Here is a 17,839-nt window from a genome sequence, read left to right on the forward strand (position 1 = left end):
TTTTTTTATTTTAAAAACAAACAAGCAAGCCCTGTCCAGATTTAAAAAGTAACGCAAAAGTAACGTAACGCATTACTTTCCATAAAAAGTAACTAAGTAACGTAATTAGTTACTTTTTATGGAGTAACGCAATATTGTAATGCATTACTTTTAAAAGTAACTTTCCCCAACACTGATAATGATATCGCACGCCGTTGCGATATGCAATATTGCGATATTCACATTTGCGATATTTCGATATATCGTGCAGCCCTACCAAAATCTTTTGCAAGTACACTACCGCTCAAAAGTTTGGGGTCAGTAAGATTTTTTAAATGGTTTTGAACAATGAAAACTTATGCTCGAACAATGTAGCATTTATTTGATCAAAATATAGTAAAAACAGTATATTGTGAAGCATTATTACACTTTAAAATAACGGTTTTCTATTTTAATATTTTAAAATGTAATCTTTTCCTGTGATGGCAAAGCTGAATTTCCAGCATCATTACTCCAGTCTTGCTCAAGAAACAGGATTTGGTGCTCAAGAAACATTCCTTATTATCATCAGTGTTGAAAACAGTTGTGCTGCTTAATATATTTGTGGATCCTGTGATACAGGATTCTACAATTAATAGAAAGTTCAAACGCAGCATTTATTTGAAACAGAAATCCTCTGCAACATTGAATGTTTTTACTGTCAGGTTTGATCAGTTTAACAGGTCTTAGCTAAATAAAATAAATTTTACTGACCCCAAACTTTTAATTAAAATTTTTATAACGTATAAAGCACAATATCATCATCTCAGTGTTGGATCAGCCCTATTACCCTGAGAGATTACACATGAAGTGTAGAGACTTGACAGGCTTCATCATCTGTTCATACATTTTCCCATGATGTCTCTATTCTCCATCATAAAATTCCATAGTGTACAAAATAACATGAAGCCCTCCCTGACATTAAACAGGACTGTTCAATTCAAAGGAATATTTTCCAGCTTGAACTGAACAAATATTCTAAGAGAAGCTAGTTACCAATCGTCATGGAAGCCTTTGTATGCTAAACAGCGAAAACCCAAACACACATGCTCTTTCTCCTGTTAATCCAGCTAATGCCATGCCACAGATCACATGACGAACCGCAAGAAAGAAAATGTAGTTTATAAACAACTTTGCTATGGCAATACTGACAAATCTCATAAACTGCCAATCCCTGACTCCAAACCCCACCCACTGACTCACGATTACCTTCAGTGGATAAAACATACAAACATGCACACCGTTTATGAACATGCACAAATTTGTGATGATAACCTATAAAATATTAAAATTCAAGATGCCTTTGTATATCATGAATATTCATATACACTAAGTTTGGGATCAGTAAGATCAGTAAGTTTTTTGAAAGAAATACTTTTATTCAGCAAGGATGCATTCAACTGATCAAAAGTTACAGCAAATAAATTTATAAGGTTACAAAAGATTTCCATTTCAAATAAATGCTGTTTTAAACAGTTTTCACAAAAATATTTCACAAAAATACAACTGTTTTCAACATTGATAATAATAAGAAATGTTTCTTGAGCATCAAATCAGCGTATTAGAATGATTTCTGAAAGAACATGTGACACTGAAGACTAGTAATGACTGCTAAAAATTCAGTTTTGAATAAATTACACTATAAAATATATTAAAACAGAAACAATGATTTTAAACTAATAATATTTCACAACATTCTGTTTTACTGTATTTTTCAACAAATAAATGCAGCCTTGGTGAGCCTAAGAGACTTCTTTCAAAAACATTAAATCTTACCAACCCCAAAATGTTGAACAGTAGTGTAATTATTAAAAGGTTTATATATGATCATGGAATACAAATTAAAATGTATCAGATTTCTTAAATTCAATGTCATAGGTTTAAGTCCTCATACTCCTCTCTGCCCCAAAGATCAATGAAGAACATACAGTATGTCACTGTATGTGAACAACACCAACCTCTCAGTATTATCTACAATTTCCGACAAAAGTTGGGTGACAAAAAATTAATTGAGCCCATAAAAAACCTTTAATTACAATACGGATTTCAGCTGTTTGTGGTATAAACACAAAGTGCATTATTTATTTTTCTTCTTTTTCAAGCAATAACATCATTAAAACAATTAACTTTTAAAAGTATAATAATCATAAATCACGAATGTACTGTGCAGAAATAGAGTAGCTCAGCTACATTAAATATGTAAATTTGTTTGCAAAAGTGATGTGCTAATATATCAGCATGAGCTATGTGCTCAGTGTCCAGAACTCTAAACTCTAATTGGATGTTATTTGGGGTCTTTGTGATGGCTGTGGTGCCGTCCTCCTCCTGCGATTGGCTGAGCTGTTCATTGTGCTCAAAAATATGGTGGTCTATATGGTGGCTGAAAAACAAGAAGAGGAGCTTTTGAGATCTACATAAGATGTGCTTGAGATTTAGTTCTGTAGGTTTAATATGATCCAGCAGAATGAGACCAGAGAAGGAGCATCCCAGAACTCAAGAGCCAAACCTACAACCCTGAAAGCAACATTTTTGTCACCAACACTCTGATAAAAACAAACTCCAGCAGACTAAAGCAGAGCCATCACCAAACCAACCCATCACATACACTTATATGCAGACTCACACTTGCAAAATCTCTTTATAGACCCATTCAAACAGTCATAATTGCTCACCAGCATTCCACCTGGAGCTGCAGGCCCTCCGTATGGTCCCATGGGCCCTGGACCGAAGCCTCCTGGCGGGCCAGGTTGAGGAGGGAAGCCCCCTCCGGGTGTACCCCAGGACCCTGGTGGAACTGGGGGAAACATTCCTCCTCCATATCCCGGGCCTCCATCTGGTGGAAAGGCACCAGGGCCTCCTGGGCTGTACATGCCAGGCCCAGATAGACCAGGTGGGTAAGGCACGTTTGGATATGGGCCCTGTGGAGCCCCAGGTGGGGAGGGGAACTGTCCAGGAACGGGGTATGGCATGGGTGCCCCACCTGGTGGGAACTGACCTGGCATCGAGGGGAACTGTCCTGGAGCTCCAGGGTTGGAGGGGAACTGTCCAGGTACGCCCGGTCCTGGAGGGTATCCACCCGGGGCAGCAGGGGCTCCAGGAAACTGGCCCGGGGCTCCTGGGCCTGGTGGAAAGGAACCTGGGGCAGACGGCCCAGTCTGAGGGAAGCCAGGTGCTGTCGGTTGGGCAGGGCCTCCTGAGGATGGGAAATGAGGGCCACCAGGGGTCGCACCAGGCCAGCCAGGATTAGTGGGTGGCGGAGCCCCATTTCCAGGAGCTGATGGATTGGTGTGCTTAGTTTTCGATGCTTCACTAGAAACATCATCTGGGATTGCATCAGCAAGCTACAGAAAGAGAATGCAGGAAATATCACAGCAAATAAAACACTAGCTGAGAGTTATCAGAGAGACAAAGTCACAAAGCCAAAGACTAACTAGGGCAAACAGTGGGGTCCAAAAGTCTGAGACCAGATTGAAAATATGAGATTAAAAAACAAAATTAAACATGTAAAAGAACAGAAAATTGTAGGACTTTACAAAAATAATAACAATATGATGTCAAATTCATCTTTTTTTAATATTCCGCAATACTTCTAGTAACTACCAGCTAATTAAATAAGTAAATGTGTGACATTTGAATTTCTTTTAGCAAAAGATTAGACATTTTTGCTTCCACAAAAGTAGAAGATGCTCTTTGGATCATTCACAAATCATGCTGGACAACATGATCATCAGGCTTGTGGAGTTCAGTGCTGCTGTCATCAAAGCAAAGTAGGGAAAAACCAAATACAAATATTTTTCATTATATATGTTTAGTTTTCACTTACACTTTTCTTATGCTAATAATTAAAATAAATTATATTTAATTATAATAAATAATAATACATTTATATTTATACATTTGAATAAAAATAGATTAATTCCATAATTAAGTTATAAAAGAATGCACAACAGAAACTTTTCACTAGTGGTCTCATGCTGGTCTCACTGTATATTATACACTAGATATTTTGGTATATCTATACTATTTTTCATTGAATTATTGAATATATGTGCTGAATAAAGATATTATATCAATTAAACTGTCGAGAAATGTAAATAACTGAGTCTACTAGTACATTCATTTCTACTGCTGGTAACAGAAAAAATAACACAAAGTTTCTTTACTAACACAGAAGAAAATACAGCCCAAACCGATAAAAGTGAACTATTGAACAAGATCATTTATAAAACAGTTAAAACACTTACCGAAAAGTCTGCCATGGCCTAAAAAAAGATACAAACAGTGACACTTAATGACATGCAACTATATACAAATCAACCTCTGTTATAAATCAAGTACATGTACACAACTAATTACACAGACGTTAATAGAGCGTAACGTCACTGCATCAAACACAATCTCGCAAATATTTAAGTTATACTTTAAAATATAATATTAAATCAGGGATTCCAACTACACATAGAACAATCCGTGTAGGGCTATACATGCGCATTTGAGTGAAATGTAAGCAGTTTTGTGGGCATCAGCACCTCGACTGTATCAGGGCCTGCGGTCCGAAGATTTGGGCTTCTAAACAGCACCAGGTCCCGTCGCCCGAAAAGATCCGAAAGCGAGAATTACTCAACTCTATGCAGGAAGTGAGGTGACAACTGGAACGTTAAGGGTTTTCAACGGCGTGTTTGAAAACATTGTGAGCACCAAGTAATATGGATGGCACATTAACCAGTTTAGTTAAAAGCACAGAACAATCTACTGCGTTTATAGATCAGATATGAGCGCTATGCACGCGCTCGCTCACCGATGGGCCGGCTCATCTGCGCATGCGCAGGGGTTACTGTGACGAAAGGGGCGAAAGGCGCGTTTTCTATCCTTGGACGCTTAAAATCAAACAACCATAATAAAATTAATCACAGCCTTACAACTGATTTAGAAACTTTTCCAGTTTTCTAAATGCCCCTTTCCACGAATAGAGCCTGAAAAGGTGAAGTTTTTCCAACAAATGGTGAAGGTTGAAGTGAAGGTTGACAAAATGTTGATTGTCTCGGACCAAATGTTTGTTTGTTGTTACTGATAAATGTATATTTCCCATCAATTAAGAACAAATAAGATATTTTCTCAATGCATATATCATTTACAAAAAAAAAAAAAAAAAGACTCTAATGCTCAATAAAGGAGTGGGACTTTACATGTTCTGTATTCCTGAAATGTGCTTTTTAATACGTTCCGAATGTTATTATTACTATTTTAAACGTCAAAGCCTGTTGTACATTAAATATTCCTTTATATTACTTTAAATAAATTAATGATGGCGATATTTTAAGGCATTTAATGCATTCACTTGGGGTACATTTGCGTGCATTTCATTATTTTGAACGAATAGCTGGCAATCTATCTAAATCCTCAAATTTGCCCGTAGGGTGCAGAGATGCGTGCATCCGATAGTTCTTTCCATGAGCATCAGTTCATGCCTAAATGCTGCTGTTCTGGGATCAGACAGAGCTCGTCCTTCTATGGATGAAGTGAACTGATCCTAGTACAGCCATTTATGCAAATCCTGGCGCATTCCATCGCTGTGATTGGTCGAACGAGCGTCACGAGACGCGGCACGGTAGAACTCCTGCACTGCTGAGCTCGTGCTGTCTGTGAAAATGGTGAGTACAAAAACTGCCTTGGATTAATAAAAACATTTTTATGGCGGCCCCCTCTTGCTAAGATGAATAATAATACGGAGGCATTTACAAATAACGCCGTACGCCTCAATGGTCTGTGATATGTGTATGTTAGAAGGGTTGTTTTTCTGAGCCCTGTTGCAGTTCCACCCAGTGCTTTGTGATGAGCTGCATGTCAAACCCTCTCTTGCATTACACCGACTTCATAAAGCCAAAATAAAGGCACGTCTGGCGTTAAATATACCCCAAAACTCTGTTTTGAATTTTCATGAGATAGGATCGCCTTACATAACTGCGATATGATGGAATTCCGGCGGCTCCGAGGGAATTCTCATTTCCTGTTGCAGACGTGCTCACACCTCAGTATTTCAAGGAAATTTGGGAAATCTGCTGAGCGACAAAGAGACGGCGCGGCTCCTTTGCTTTGAATGGCACGTCAAGTCACGATCAAACAATGTAACTAAATCAGAGCAGAAATGACAATGTAATTAAATACACGCGGATTCTTTGCATTCCATCAGCAATGCACGTCAAAACACGTTTGACCGCTTCGTCCGCCACATCACCAGCTTAGAACGTGATTGTTCTCCTGATGACATCAGTGTGATGACCTACACAGGTTGTCATGGTGCATGCCTTTAGTGAACTCCTATACCTTGTGATGTTGTGTCAGAGTAGACAGGTGGTTTTATTGTTGAGATGGCTGCATCTTAAGCTGTTATAATTTAAAGTTTGTTAACAGAATTTCACAATCGGAAGAAATACTTAGTAGTTTCCACGCTCACTGCATTCAGTCCATTGGCTACTTGTTACTCTCAACATTTTTGATTTCACTGCCCCCTTTGTCCAGGACAATATTTGATGGCCCTCCTATCTAAGCTAATATATCTCTGGTACTACTAAAAATAAACATTAACTCAAAAATATGTCAGTTTAAAATATTTTTTAAAGCATGTTAATTAAAATGATATTAATATAACTAAATCTATGTAATTGTAAGACATAATGGGCCCATTGAAACATTGCAAACCCCACAACCCTGGCCCCTGTTGAGAACCACTGCTTTAGATATACTTTAAATTGACAAACTCTCAACCCTGAGTGTGTCCCTATGGCTCATAATCAAAGAGATTATTTGGAAGTTTCTCAGGTTATGTGGCTTTATGAATTATGTATAAACTACTACTAGTCAAAAGTTTGGAACAATTAACTAAGCAGACTAACAAAGTAAAAAAAAAAAAAAGTAATAACAACAATGTGTGTGTGTGTACGCAGAGTGAGTCTTTAGTTGTGTGTGAGGTGGATGAAGACCTGGTGAAAAAGTTGCGGGATTTCCGCTTCAGGAAGGAGACTAATAATGCCGCCATCATCAGTGAGTCGAATTGAAATTGTTCCATAAATGCTCACACTTTCTCAGATTCTGTGAGGACTGAATGGTAATATTGCTGTTTTTGTCCTCTGGTTACAGTGAAGATTGATAAAGACAAACAGCTGGTGATTCTGGAGGAGGAGCATGAGGTAAATTACATACACAAGACCACTGTTATCGCATGAATATGTAATACTCAGCTTTCTAGTAGGACTAATAATTGAGCAGCTCAGTGACATAAACCAGGGTTTGCTTTCTCCTTGTAGGATATTTCTCCTGAAGACCTGAAGAACGAGCTACCAGAAAGACAGCCTAGATATCCTTCACTAAAACAAAACTCACTCTGTGCTGTGCTGTAAACTCAAAAAATTTGTCTATTCAACATTGAACAATCATTGGATTCCTTAACCTCTGACACATTTGTAGTCTACAGCTATAAGTACCAGCACGATGATGGGAGGGTGTCCTACCCTCTGTGTTTTATCTTCTCCAGTCCTGTTGGTAAAGAAAATACACATATTCAATAGTCAACATGCACAAACAAAGTAATATAAAGCAGTGCTAAGTCTCTAAAATGAAACCCAATTTTCCAGGATGCAAACCTGAGCAGCAGATGATGTATGCTGGCAGCAAAAACAAACTGGTACAGACGGTTGAACTGACCAAGGTGAGTTCTAACTAACACACCTAACCTTACACATGTTGTTGTTTTTTTAAAAGCAGTGTAGTGGGTATGTCTTTTTAAATTTGTCTGGATCTGCTTTCTCTCAGGTGTTTGAGATCAGGAACACCGAAGACCTGACAGAGGAGTGGCTCAGAGAGAAACTGGGCTTCTTCCGCTAAGAATGGCCCGAACAAGCTAATACTCGTGCTTAAAGAGTGACCGAGATGGGACCATCACCTCCAAACGGAGAGACCATAGTCCATCTGATACTGTCTGTTTGTGTATGTTTGAATGCTTCTGCCCAAACTCTAAACCCGCCTGTACCAGTTTAAGATGACAGAAATTTGAGGTACAAAGAAAAGAAAACGTGAAAACAAATTCCACAAGTGCTCTGAACTATTCCTTGGATTTTTAGAACCATTCCGTTCTCGTCCCTGAGCAGTAACATATGTACTGGCCTGCAAAGGTGGTCCAGTCTTACTGCCATGATAGTTGGGTGACATGTTGCGATTTTAGGCAATCTTATGTCAGCTGTCCTTCATGATAGATGACACGGCAACAGATTTAAACATTTTAAAACTCTATCATGTGGTTTGTTTTACCGGTTTTGGGGTAAAATCACATAAGTCTTCATGTAAAGCCCTGATCACATCTTTTCTTCCTTTGTAATGCATTTTCTACCTGTAATTTGACCAAACATGAATTGTTTTGTTTTGATATCTGTTGAATTGTAATGGTAGGTGAAGAGGTCAGAAGTCTTACTGATATTTTTAGGAGAAAGCGTTTGGTTACTGTTTCTGGCCTGTTGTCTTGAGTGTCATAAATTCAATCTTTTTTGCCTTTTTAAATCTGCGCTCACAGCCTGATAAACAAATCTCCACTAAAGATCAAGAATCTGTGAAGACAATTGGGTGAAAGTTCTGGGACTAATTTTTCTTGATTTGGTGTTTTTGGGAGAGGTGATATAGTATTTGTCACCCAGACGTCCTTAATCACAGATCTGTCCTACCTTTTTGGAAATGTGCAGGTTTAGGTGTTCAGCGGCAGAGATGTGATATGGTGTTATTCTGCCACAGGCAATCATCTCGTAATTAATTCCTCTGTTAGTTATTCTAAATGACTCTTACTCATTGTCCAACTAAACGCTGGAATAAAGCTGATGTCACTATTAAGTTTATGCAAAGCATCGTTTTTTCCATAAAAAAAACTAAAACAATCTTTCTATTGGCAAAATGTAAACACTGGAAATTTCTTCAGTGTTCAAAGCTTAACAGAACACTATGAATAGTTTAAGGAAGTGATGTTATTATGGTTTTGATAAGTACCTCTGCAGATCTCAAGTCTTTCTGAATTTGTGAGCTCTAATGTGGGTCAGGCTCATCTCTGTACGTCTGTAGAACCCGTAACACCTGTGATTAGTCCCGTTTCCTATTAAACACCGATTGCTCACTTTGGTGGTTTATATGATGTGGACATCACATGATATGTCCCATACAGTAGTGAACTGTGTATGTGTTAACATTTAACTTTTAATGACTGAAGATGCTTTTCCTGATCATTTATAACTCAAGATCTATCTTGAAAGCAGAAAAACCGTTAACCTTTCAATATGTGTCTCAATTACATTTGTCTGCTGTTTTGAATAATTAAATAGAAGGTTGTTTCCTTTGAAAATTTGACCATGTGCTTAACTGGAGTGTTCTTGAGTGATATTCACACATTTTATTTTTAAACTTCTTAATTGTACTGTGCATCATGATCGTTCATGTCATGAAATATAATTACACTGAACGTTAACATGTTAAATATGGGTATCTTACTCGTTTTAGCAAAGTTTACTCTGTTCTGAATAATGGTGATTACTTCTTAAGAGTGAAATGAAGATTTAGTAAAGGATTTTCTGCATTCTACATATTCTGCTTACTTGGGTAGGAACTATCTGCTTAAAGAGCAAATGTAATTCCATTACAAACAGACAAGGTGATTTAGCCATACTCATTACCTTGTGGCAAGTCTATTCATTATTCCACAAATGCTGGGTTTGCATTAGTAAACCAATATTAGGTCAATGTCACAAAGCTTTAGAAAGTTCTACCCACTATCATTTTCATGTGGTTTTTGATTTCATCTGTTTGGTTGGGCTTTTTTTGATCTAGTCCTTAAACATGCATCATTTGATGACCACATATAGTCATTTAATCTTGCCCCAGAAAGTGAAAATTCCCATCAGAAAGTTTACTTGTTTGTTTGCAGTTAGATGACTTTACATTTCCATCCTATGTCTGAACATATCTCAGTGAATTATTCCTCTTTATTTCTCAATTTCAATTTTTATTTTACTAACCACTATAATGATTAACATTCAGCACAACATGCCAGACATCTGCAACTTATTACGAAAAGATAAAGGTTTTTAAAAGATTTCTATGATGTCAGTCACAGCGGTGACATTCAGCAGGATCTTTTTTCTTTATGTTACTAAGATTAGTTAAATGTACATGAATTTCATACAATAATATTACTTTTGGTAAAAAAAATATTTTTTAATATTTCATGATTTCACTAAACAGTCATAACCTAAATTTGATTCAGGCATGGTGGATAATACGTTGCATAGTTACTTTAATTGGGATGTGTCATAAAGACTTAACACATGAGTTTACAGGCACAACAAAGAGAAATACAAGAAGATCTCTGGCTCAGCAATTGTATGTTTCCATATTCAAGCAGATTCAACTCACTTCACTTCTGCATCACACAAATCTCATAAAATACTAAGCTCTTCAAGCTTTAATGTTTGTGATTCATATTTGTCAGCATTTTATAAAGTTTATTAATCAAGTTTTCAGTTGGATATAATCAATAAAATTTGGGATGGAGATTGAGATTTCAGAGAGAGAGATTATCAGTGAATATTAGCCTACATCTTGGTCTGTTCCTCACACAAAGGCTATCATATACATTTACATTTAGTCATTTAGCAGACGCTTTTATCCAAAGCGACTTACAAATGAGGACAATGGAAGCAATCAAAATCAACAAAAGAGCAATGATATACAAGTGCTAGAACAAGTCTCAGTTAGCTTAACATAGTACACGTAGCAAGAGTTTTTAAATAATATAATAAATAAAAAGAAAACAGATAGAATAGAAAAATAATAGAGCAAGCTAGTGTTAGAGGTCTTTTTTGCTTTTGTTAATTGTATAATAAATGAAAAGAAAACAGATAGAATACAAAAAGATTAGAAAGCAAGTGTTAGTAAAAAAACAAAAAAAACAAGCAGCAAATGAAAGGGACAAGTGTTTTTTTTTAAAGAATAGAATTAGAATAGAGAGTGCTAGAGTTAGAGGGTCAAATAAAGATGAAAGAGATGTGTTTTTAGTCGATTCTTGAAGATGGCTAAGGACTCAGTTGCTCGGATTGAGTTGGGCGGGTCATTCCACCCGGAGGGAACATTTAATTTAAAAGTCCGTAAAAGTGATTTTGGGCTTCTTTGGGATGGCACAATAAAGCGGCAGAATGCAAGCTTCTAGAGGGCACATAAGTCTGAAGTAATGAATTTAGGTAAAGGGGTGCAGAGCCAGTGGTGGTTTTGTAGGCAAACATCAATGCCTTGAATTTTATGCGAGCAACTATTGGTGCTAGCCAGTGCAAACTGATAAACAGAGGTGTGACGTGCATTCTTTTTATCGTCGTCTATCTATCTATCATATGGCTTCACAACACTTGGAATATAGTAATATGTTTACTATGCACTATTTTAATGGTATTTTTAGTTTAGGAATAGAGCTGCATGAACATTCTTCAAAAACGGTCCTTTTGTGTTCCACGGAAAAACTGGCTTTTTCTATACTAATGGCTTCTTCATCTGATCTCGCGTTATTTTTAGAAAAAGATCTCGCGAAGAAAAAGATCTCGCGTTATTTCGAGTATCCATGAGACTTTTCCAGTCACGTGACTTACAGCTGTCTCAACGTCACAGCAGTCGTCGGTCTGGATAATTCCACATGAGCGAAAAATGGCGTTCACATTCGCGGCCTTTTGTTATATGCTGGCGCTACTGCTGACGGCGGCGCTTATCTTCTTCGCTATTTGGCATGTAAGTATTTTAATTAAACTCCAACCGAATTGGCGAGACTTTGAACACACAGATAATTGGCGGATAGTGGCATTAGTTAGACACACAGCAGAGCGCGAGACAAAACGCGAATGAATGGCACGAGCGAAAGCTGGTGACACATTATAATCATCATCATCACCACTGCTATTCTTCCGTTAAACAATTAGGGGCCTTCCGTGTATTTAACCGCATTATCTACAGAGTTAGTCATATTTAATTCACGCTATGTTTACCAATTTGTTATATCGGTTTGTTGTGACCGCGGGCGGATGGGGCGCGCGCTCCCGTTTAGCTCTGGTGCATGTGTTTACAGATCAGTGATAAATCAGAACTGCTACTAAAATCAACAAAATAGACGCTAATAAATATCAAAAACCCGACGCAGTGTGATATTTTATACATGAACCTCTCAATCTGGAGTCACTGGGTCTGTCTGCATCATTTGGGCCTTTAAATGTTAGATTTAGACAGAACTGTCATGTTTTTTGTTAAAATTGGGAGTCACATTATGAGTTATTTGCGAACAGAACAGCACCACTGTTCAGATCTCTTAGGCTAATTAATTGCTGCCTGATGCTATTAACTTGTTTCAGAGATAACACTTTAATAACCAGAATCGATGCATTCAAATGCAGACAAATGTCACTACAGTGACGGGAATATTGATTTCCCACCATTATTTTCCCCAAGATTAAGGGGAAATATTTACATTTCATATAATAATATTACTTTTTTTGGTAATAAATTAGATTTTTAGTATTTATGACTAATGGATTTATGACTAATATGACTATTCGTGAGTAAATAATTATAATCTGAATGATTCAGGCATAATAGATATAGTACACTGCATATGTTTTGAAGTTGGGATGGAAGAGTCAAAAAGGCTTAACACTTGAGTTTACAGACTACTATTAAAGCGGTTTAAATTTACATAATTTCCACATCATAAAACTCATAAAATATTAAGCTCCTCAAGGAGCAATTTAACAATTCATATTTGTTAGCATTTTATAATGTCTGTTTATAAATGAATATTAATTTTAAATGTAATTAATTCATTCAGCACAAATATATTTCTGAATGTTTAAAAATGTTTTAAGTGTTTCTTAAAGAATAACATATTCCTGACATATGATAATGTTTTCCAGATAATTGCATTTGATGAGCTGAAGACGGACTATAAGAATCCTATAGACCAATGTAACACGTTAAACCCGGTAAGTGCGAGATTTTGGAGAGATGGCTTATGATGCATGCACTCCTGTTTCTTCTCTTCTATCTCAACACTGTTCTGCTAATCGATGAAATCATCTGCAGTGATTGCTTTCCAACACTAACACTACTTTGGTTCGATTTTTCTGATTTGCATTTTGTGTCTTATTTTCTTAATATTTGCATTTTACCTTTTTTCTCTGATTGGCTCAAAGACAGTTGACAGGGTGAAAAAAATTAAAAGGGTCAGGCTTGCTCTGAAGGTTGGTACCAGAATTCAGTTTAAGATCAGTAACAGTCTCTCTGTGCGCACGAGCGGAGCGTTTACAAATGTCTTTTCAGTTAACTAACACCTCACAAATGTACAAACAAGCCAAGCAGAGAGGCAGGACTTTGATTACACCAACTAGACAGCTTGAAATCAGAGTTTGTCTTTGTTGCAAACGCCATCACATCTGCCGAATGAACAAAACCCAGATTGCTCCTTCAGGGTTGCTCTTATTTTGCTCATGTTTGGCTGGTTGAGTCTGTTACTGTGGGTCTGGGCACAGGCACAGATGTCATCTGCACAGGTGTTTATTTGAGTGTAGGAAAGACAGCGGTTTAGAGGGAAAAGTGTTAACTGAAAAGACTTGCAAATGCTCAGAACATGCATGTGCCGTTCTGCCCTCCCCTCCGTTTGCTCTTTACCCAGAGCGATTAACTCCATTTATGATGTCTCGCCTAGAAAGTGTATTTCTAAATTTGGCTCCGCTGTAAAAACAATTGCACCATTAAGATCATGCAGAAGATGTCATTATTTCAAGTGCACTTGAGCGATGAACGGGAAAGAAGAGAAGATGTATTGAGCATCTTTGGTGCACATTAATTTAGAGTTTAGCAGTAGCATCCTTTAGAAAGGGGTATTTCTGGTTGGCTGTGTCCGAACACTATCTGAGTTTTGAGGCCATTTTACATATTTATGTTCTTCATAATCGCCATTGACAGTTTGAATGAATTTTTTAACAATGTGTTTGTGTTGGGCAAAAGCAGAATAAACACATTTTCTCTCTTTTTGCATGGGCTTCATGTGTTGTCTACATTTACTGGTTATAATCAGGCATGGCAGGGGCAGCCTGGGGTCCTTGTAGCTGCTCCCTCCCTCAGCATGGCTGCTGTTCTCACTCTGCCTGGCATTGTATCCCTATGAAAAAACACAATCCTACCTCTGTTCCCATATCTTTGTCTGTGGGCTGGGGGTGTAGTTAATGTTGACTCATCTGTTTTTTGCACTAATTTGCTAATGGCCAGATGTTCTATTTGCCTAATAAAAGAAACTACATTTAATAAGAGCACTCTATATTTAACTAAATCTAAAGCAGATGAGTTACAGTATGCTCTTTAGAAACTTCAACTGCTTTAGGATATGATAGATGGCCTGTTTCAGAGGTTATTGAGCAGAGATCATTGGCAGGAGAGAGGTCCTCTGGTTGGTTTGAATTTTGAACTTGATGTCTTAAATTCTTAAATGGATCAAAGGTCCTTAGGCCATGTGTTCACCAGCACAAAGCATTTTTAGCCTTTTGAAAACACCTAGTTGTGAGCACTTGAGAGCATTTCTACATTTGCTTTTAAAGAATTGTTCACCCCAAAATTAAAATTTGCTGAAACTGTACTTGCTCACCATTGGATCCTCTGTAGTGAATGGCTGCCGTTATATTGAGAGTTCAAACAGCTGATAAAAAATCACAATAATCCACTAGTAATTAACACGACTCCAGTCCTACAATTAATGTAAAAAAGCTGCATGTTTGTAATAAATCTATTACTTGTGGATTATTGTGATGTTTTTATCAGCTGTTTGGACTCTCGTTCTGACGGCACCCATTCACTGCAGAGGATCCAATGGTGAGCAAGTCATGTAATGTTAAATTTCTCAATTTTTACCGATGAACAAATTCATCTACATGTTGTATGACCTAAGGGTGAGCAGATTTAAATTTTTGGGTGAACTATTTCTTTAATTGATCATTTCTGACAATTATTTTCAGCAGATCCTGCTCTCTTGAGGTTTAGAGAGATTTAGATTTTACTTAAGCAGATCAGTAAGTACTAGAGCTCATGGGATGTGGGTAATTCGAATGAATCTCACACCTGATTGGCTAGACTTGGAGCACAGGCTTCAGGCACAGTAGAACTCTAGTCTCTGAGATCTGTGTAAATGTGTTGTCCACTGACCATGTATTATTTGGCTTCCTCAGCTCGTCTTGCCGGAGTACCTCATCCATGTGTTCTTCTGCGTAATGTTCCTGTGCGCCGCAGAATGGCTGACGCTTGGACTCAACATGCCCCTGCTGGCCTATCACATCTGGAGGTGGGTGGGGCTCTCAGCCCTAAATGAATCACAGAGAATATATCAAACACCTCAGCAGATGTGTCAAGTTAGTTTCTCTACAGTTAATAAGTGATTAGTCAACATTGTGTCTTGCTCAAAGTGCAACGTTAAGTGTTTGTTTGTGTGCAGGTATATGAGCCGCCCTGTGATGAGTGGACCTGGATTGTATGACCCCACTACAATAATGAACGCAGATATTCTGGCATACTGTCAGAAGGAGGGCTGGTGCAAGCTTGCATTCTACCTCCTCTCATTCTTCTACTATCTTTACGGGTATGTAGAGTTTAAAAATAAATAATAATTTGTATATATTTATATTTTAATTTCATATACACTACCATTCAAAAGTTTTGGGTCAGTAAGAAACCTTATAGCTTATAATTTTCTCTGGTGTTTATGTTATAGAATGATCTACGTTTTGGTGAGCTCCTAAACTGGATAGAGCTGGAAAGCATATATGGAAGCGTTTGAGATGCTGATTTTAAAACCCAAATGGAGCTGAATTTGGACTCTGCCATCTCTCTCAGTTCTGCTCAGCTGTTTCAAATGGACATTGACTTTATTTACTCCTCATTGGCAAAGAACGATCCAGGAATCAAGCAGCCTGCATAACTCCAGAACCACACATGCAAAAATAAATGATTACCAACTCTTTAGTACAACCTCTTTAGACTTACACATGCCGCACCAATGCCAAAGCACTTCACACACTGAGAGCATTAGTAGATGAGAGGAAACAGTTCGTGTCCAAAGCAGAGGCACAAGGACTTCAACACTATACCACTGATGGATATGTGCAAAGATTTTACTCTTGTGTTTTCAAACTGTAGGACAAAATAAAGATCTTGATTGTAGCATTTTTACAGACTTCTTTTATCTTATATATATATTACTGCCTTGTAGCTCAGTCAGTTCTTTAATTTGTTCTTCAGAGTCGTGTGCTGCTTTGGTGGTTCATGATCTTGTAAGTCCATGAAATTGAACTCATGATGGTGGTCTGCTTCATGTTGATGGTTCTTATCAGAAGAATGCTCCATTTCAAGTGTGTCAAAACCACTGTTTACTGTCTTGCTGGTCACAAATGAGAACTGATGCTTTCAGTGTGTTGAAGGCTTTACTTTGCTCATACACCCCGGAAATACTCCACATATAACTTTTTTTTTTTTTGCTTTTAAATTTATTTTTGTGTGCATTTTGTATTTCTAAGTGTAATTTTTTTCTGGTTTTGTTTTACTTCCGTTATGTTTTTGTGAGATAGAGATGAGTGTGGACACTGTTTTTAATATTTTTGGTTTGATGTTGGCATGATCTCAGTGTGCCAAGATGCCATTTTCTTTTAGCCTGTCCCAAATCCCAGAGGCTTCAGTCCTGAAGTGATGCTGTAGAGTTTGCATCTGGATTCAGAGCAGAGCTGTGTGGAAGGATTCTTTACCACACTGACAGTTGTTCATAATCACCAAGCTGGACCACAAAGGTGATATGCAGAGTAATAGGTTATTTTTGATTTAATTTAAATGTGATTTAGATTTTTTTTCCTGTTTGCTGTTTCCCCTGTGTGTGTGAATGTAATAACGTCTTGCAAGAGCTGTAGTAAATTCTTTTTGTCTTTTTGGCATGTCATATTGTTTTAAAGTTCCCAATAAAGCCCACCACAGACAAATCATGACAAATGCTCATGGCCTATTTTATGATGGCATTCTGTGTGAACTTCAGTTTATTCCATTTGGATAAAGTATGGTTAAAATTGTTTTTTGTTTAAACAAAGAATAGTATAATAGTTCTATTTTTTATTATTAATATGATTGTCTTACGATTAATAATATTGCTAATTTTGTGATGTAATATTTATAACAGTTTTTCAGCTTTGGTAGTCATTTTAACTAAACACTGAAAACATAAACTGCATACATTTTCAGTAAAAAATAAATTCCATGACTCATGGAAATTGTATGACTTAAATTCCAAAAATATTATACAAGAGTGATACTGCTTTGCACAAAGCTATATTAGTCATAGTTTATCGAAAAGTACACCCATGTGGCAAACATGATAAATGAAAAATCTTTTTCATAGTTCAGTAGCACAAAAGCATTTGAACTCTTTTGATTGTATGGCGATTAGTGTTGCTTTGTTTAAATGAAAGGTTTGGTTAACTTAACAGGTAATTGACGCAATAGATTTCCTTGCTAATGACCACTTTGATAAGAAAGAATTGCCAGGAATTATTGCAAACAGCTGCATGACTTATCCACCCCACCATCCAAATTACCTCACGCACATAAGCAACATATGGTTTCCCAGACACAAAAACCAATGTTACTCACATATGGAAAGGAAACAAAGCAACCCCGGTGTCCGTTTTCGACTCCCCGTCTCTCCAGCGCCGGAAAGCTTTTCCCATATTAACGC

At 37.3% G+C, this 17,839-nt stretch overlaps 3 protein-coding genes across 4 annotated transcripts in view; 2 read left to right on the plus strand and 1 right to left on the minus strand.

Annotated features, from left to right (window-relative positions):
- The window catches only part of LOC107736502 (galectin-3-like), a 12,516-nt gene extending 6,241 nt beyond the window's left edge, over positions 1–6,275 (minus strand). Inside the window, exons 1-3 of one of the 2 annotated variants that reach the window (XM_016547902.1) lie at positions 5,976–6,275; positions 4,263–4,280; positions 2,691–3,359 (exon numbers count right to left, since the gene is read on the minus strand). In XM_016547902.1, coding sequence (XP_016403388.1) covers positions 2,691–3,359; positions 4,263–4,277 — 684 coding nt within the window. In that variant the 5' untranslated portion in view covers positions 4,278–4,280; positions 5,976–6,275. Of the gene's footprint in view, positions 1–2,690; positions 3,360–4,262; positions 4,281–4,547; positions 4,740–5,975 lie in introns of those variants that run through there. The other variant, XM_016547896.1, reaches the window with a different exon arrangement.
- LOC107736518 (glia maturation factor beta-like) lies at positions 5,563–9,394 on the plus strand. Its single transcript, XM_016547912.1, has 7 exons — positions 5,563–5,669; positions 6,963–7,059; positions 7,156–7,205; positions 7,323–7,372; positions 7,475–7,557; positions 7,650–7,723; positions 7,828–9,394. The coding sequence occupies exons 1-7, from the start codon at positions 5,667–5,669 to the stop codon at positions 7,897–7,899; spliced, it is 429 nt and encodes a 142-aa protein (XP_016403398.1). The 5' UTR covers positions 5,563–5,666; the 3' UTR covers positions 7,900–9,394.
- Positions 9,395–11,664: 2,270 nt separating this feature from the next.
- Positions 11,665–17,096, plus strand: LOC107736564 (protein cornichon homolog 1). The gene is made up of 5 exons (XM_016547952.1): positions 11,665–11,820; positions 12,993–13,061; positions 15,297–15,409; positions 15,560–15,703; positions 15,836–17,096. The coding sequence occupies exons 1-5, from the start codon at positions 11,740–11,742 to the stop codon at positions 15,861–15,863; spliced, it is 435 nt and encodes a 144-aa protein (XP_016403438.1). The 5' UTR covers positions 11,665–11,739; the 3' UTR covers positions 15,864–17,096.
- Positions 17,097–17,839: the final 743 nt, after the last annotated feature.

Source organism: Sinocyclocheilus rhinocerous, unplaced genomic scaffold (assembly GCF_001515625.1).
Source record: "Sinocyclocheilus rhinocerous isolate Xijiao unplaced genomic scaffold, SAMN03320098_v1.1 scaffold1214, whole genome shotgun sequence".
Taxonomy (NCBI): domain Eukaryota; kingdom Metazoa; phylum Chordata; class Actinopteri; order Cypriniformes; family Cyprinidae; genus Sinocyclocheilus; species Sinocyclocheilus rhinocerous.

Coding starts and splice junctions, on each gene's coding strand:
- LOC107736518 (XM_016547912.1), top strand. Junction 7,206..7,322: donor TTCTGGAGGAGGAGCATGAG/GTAAATTACATA, acceptor TTCTCCTTGTAG/GATATTTCTCCTGAAGACCT. Junction 7,558..7,649: donor TATCTTCTCCAGTCCTGTTG/GTAAAGAAAATA, acceptor CCAATTTTCCAG/GATGCAAACCTGAGCAGCAG.
- LOC107736564 (XM_016547952.1), top strand. CDS start 11,740: ATGGCGTTCACATTCGCGGCCTTTTGTTATATGCTGGCGCTACTGCTG. Junction 13,062..15,296: donor AATGTAACACGTTAAACCCG/GTAAGTGCGAGA, acceptor TGGCTTCCTCAG/CTCGTCTTGCCGGAGTACCT. Junction 15,704..15,835: donor TTCTTCTACTATCTTTACGG/GTATGTAGAGTT, acceptor TTTATGTTATAG/AATGATCTACGTTTTGGTGA.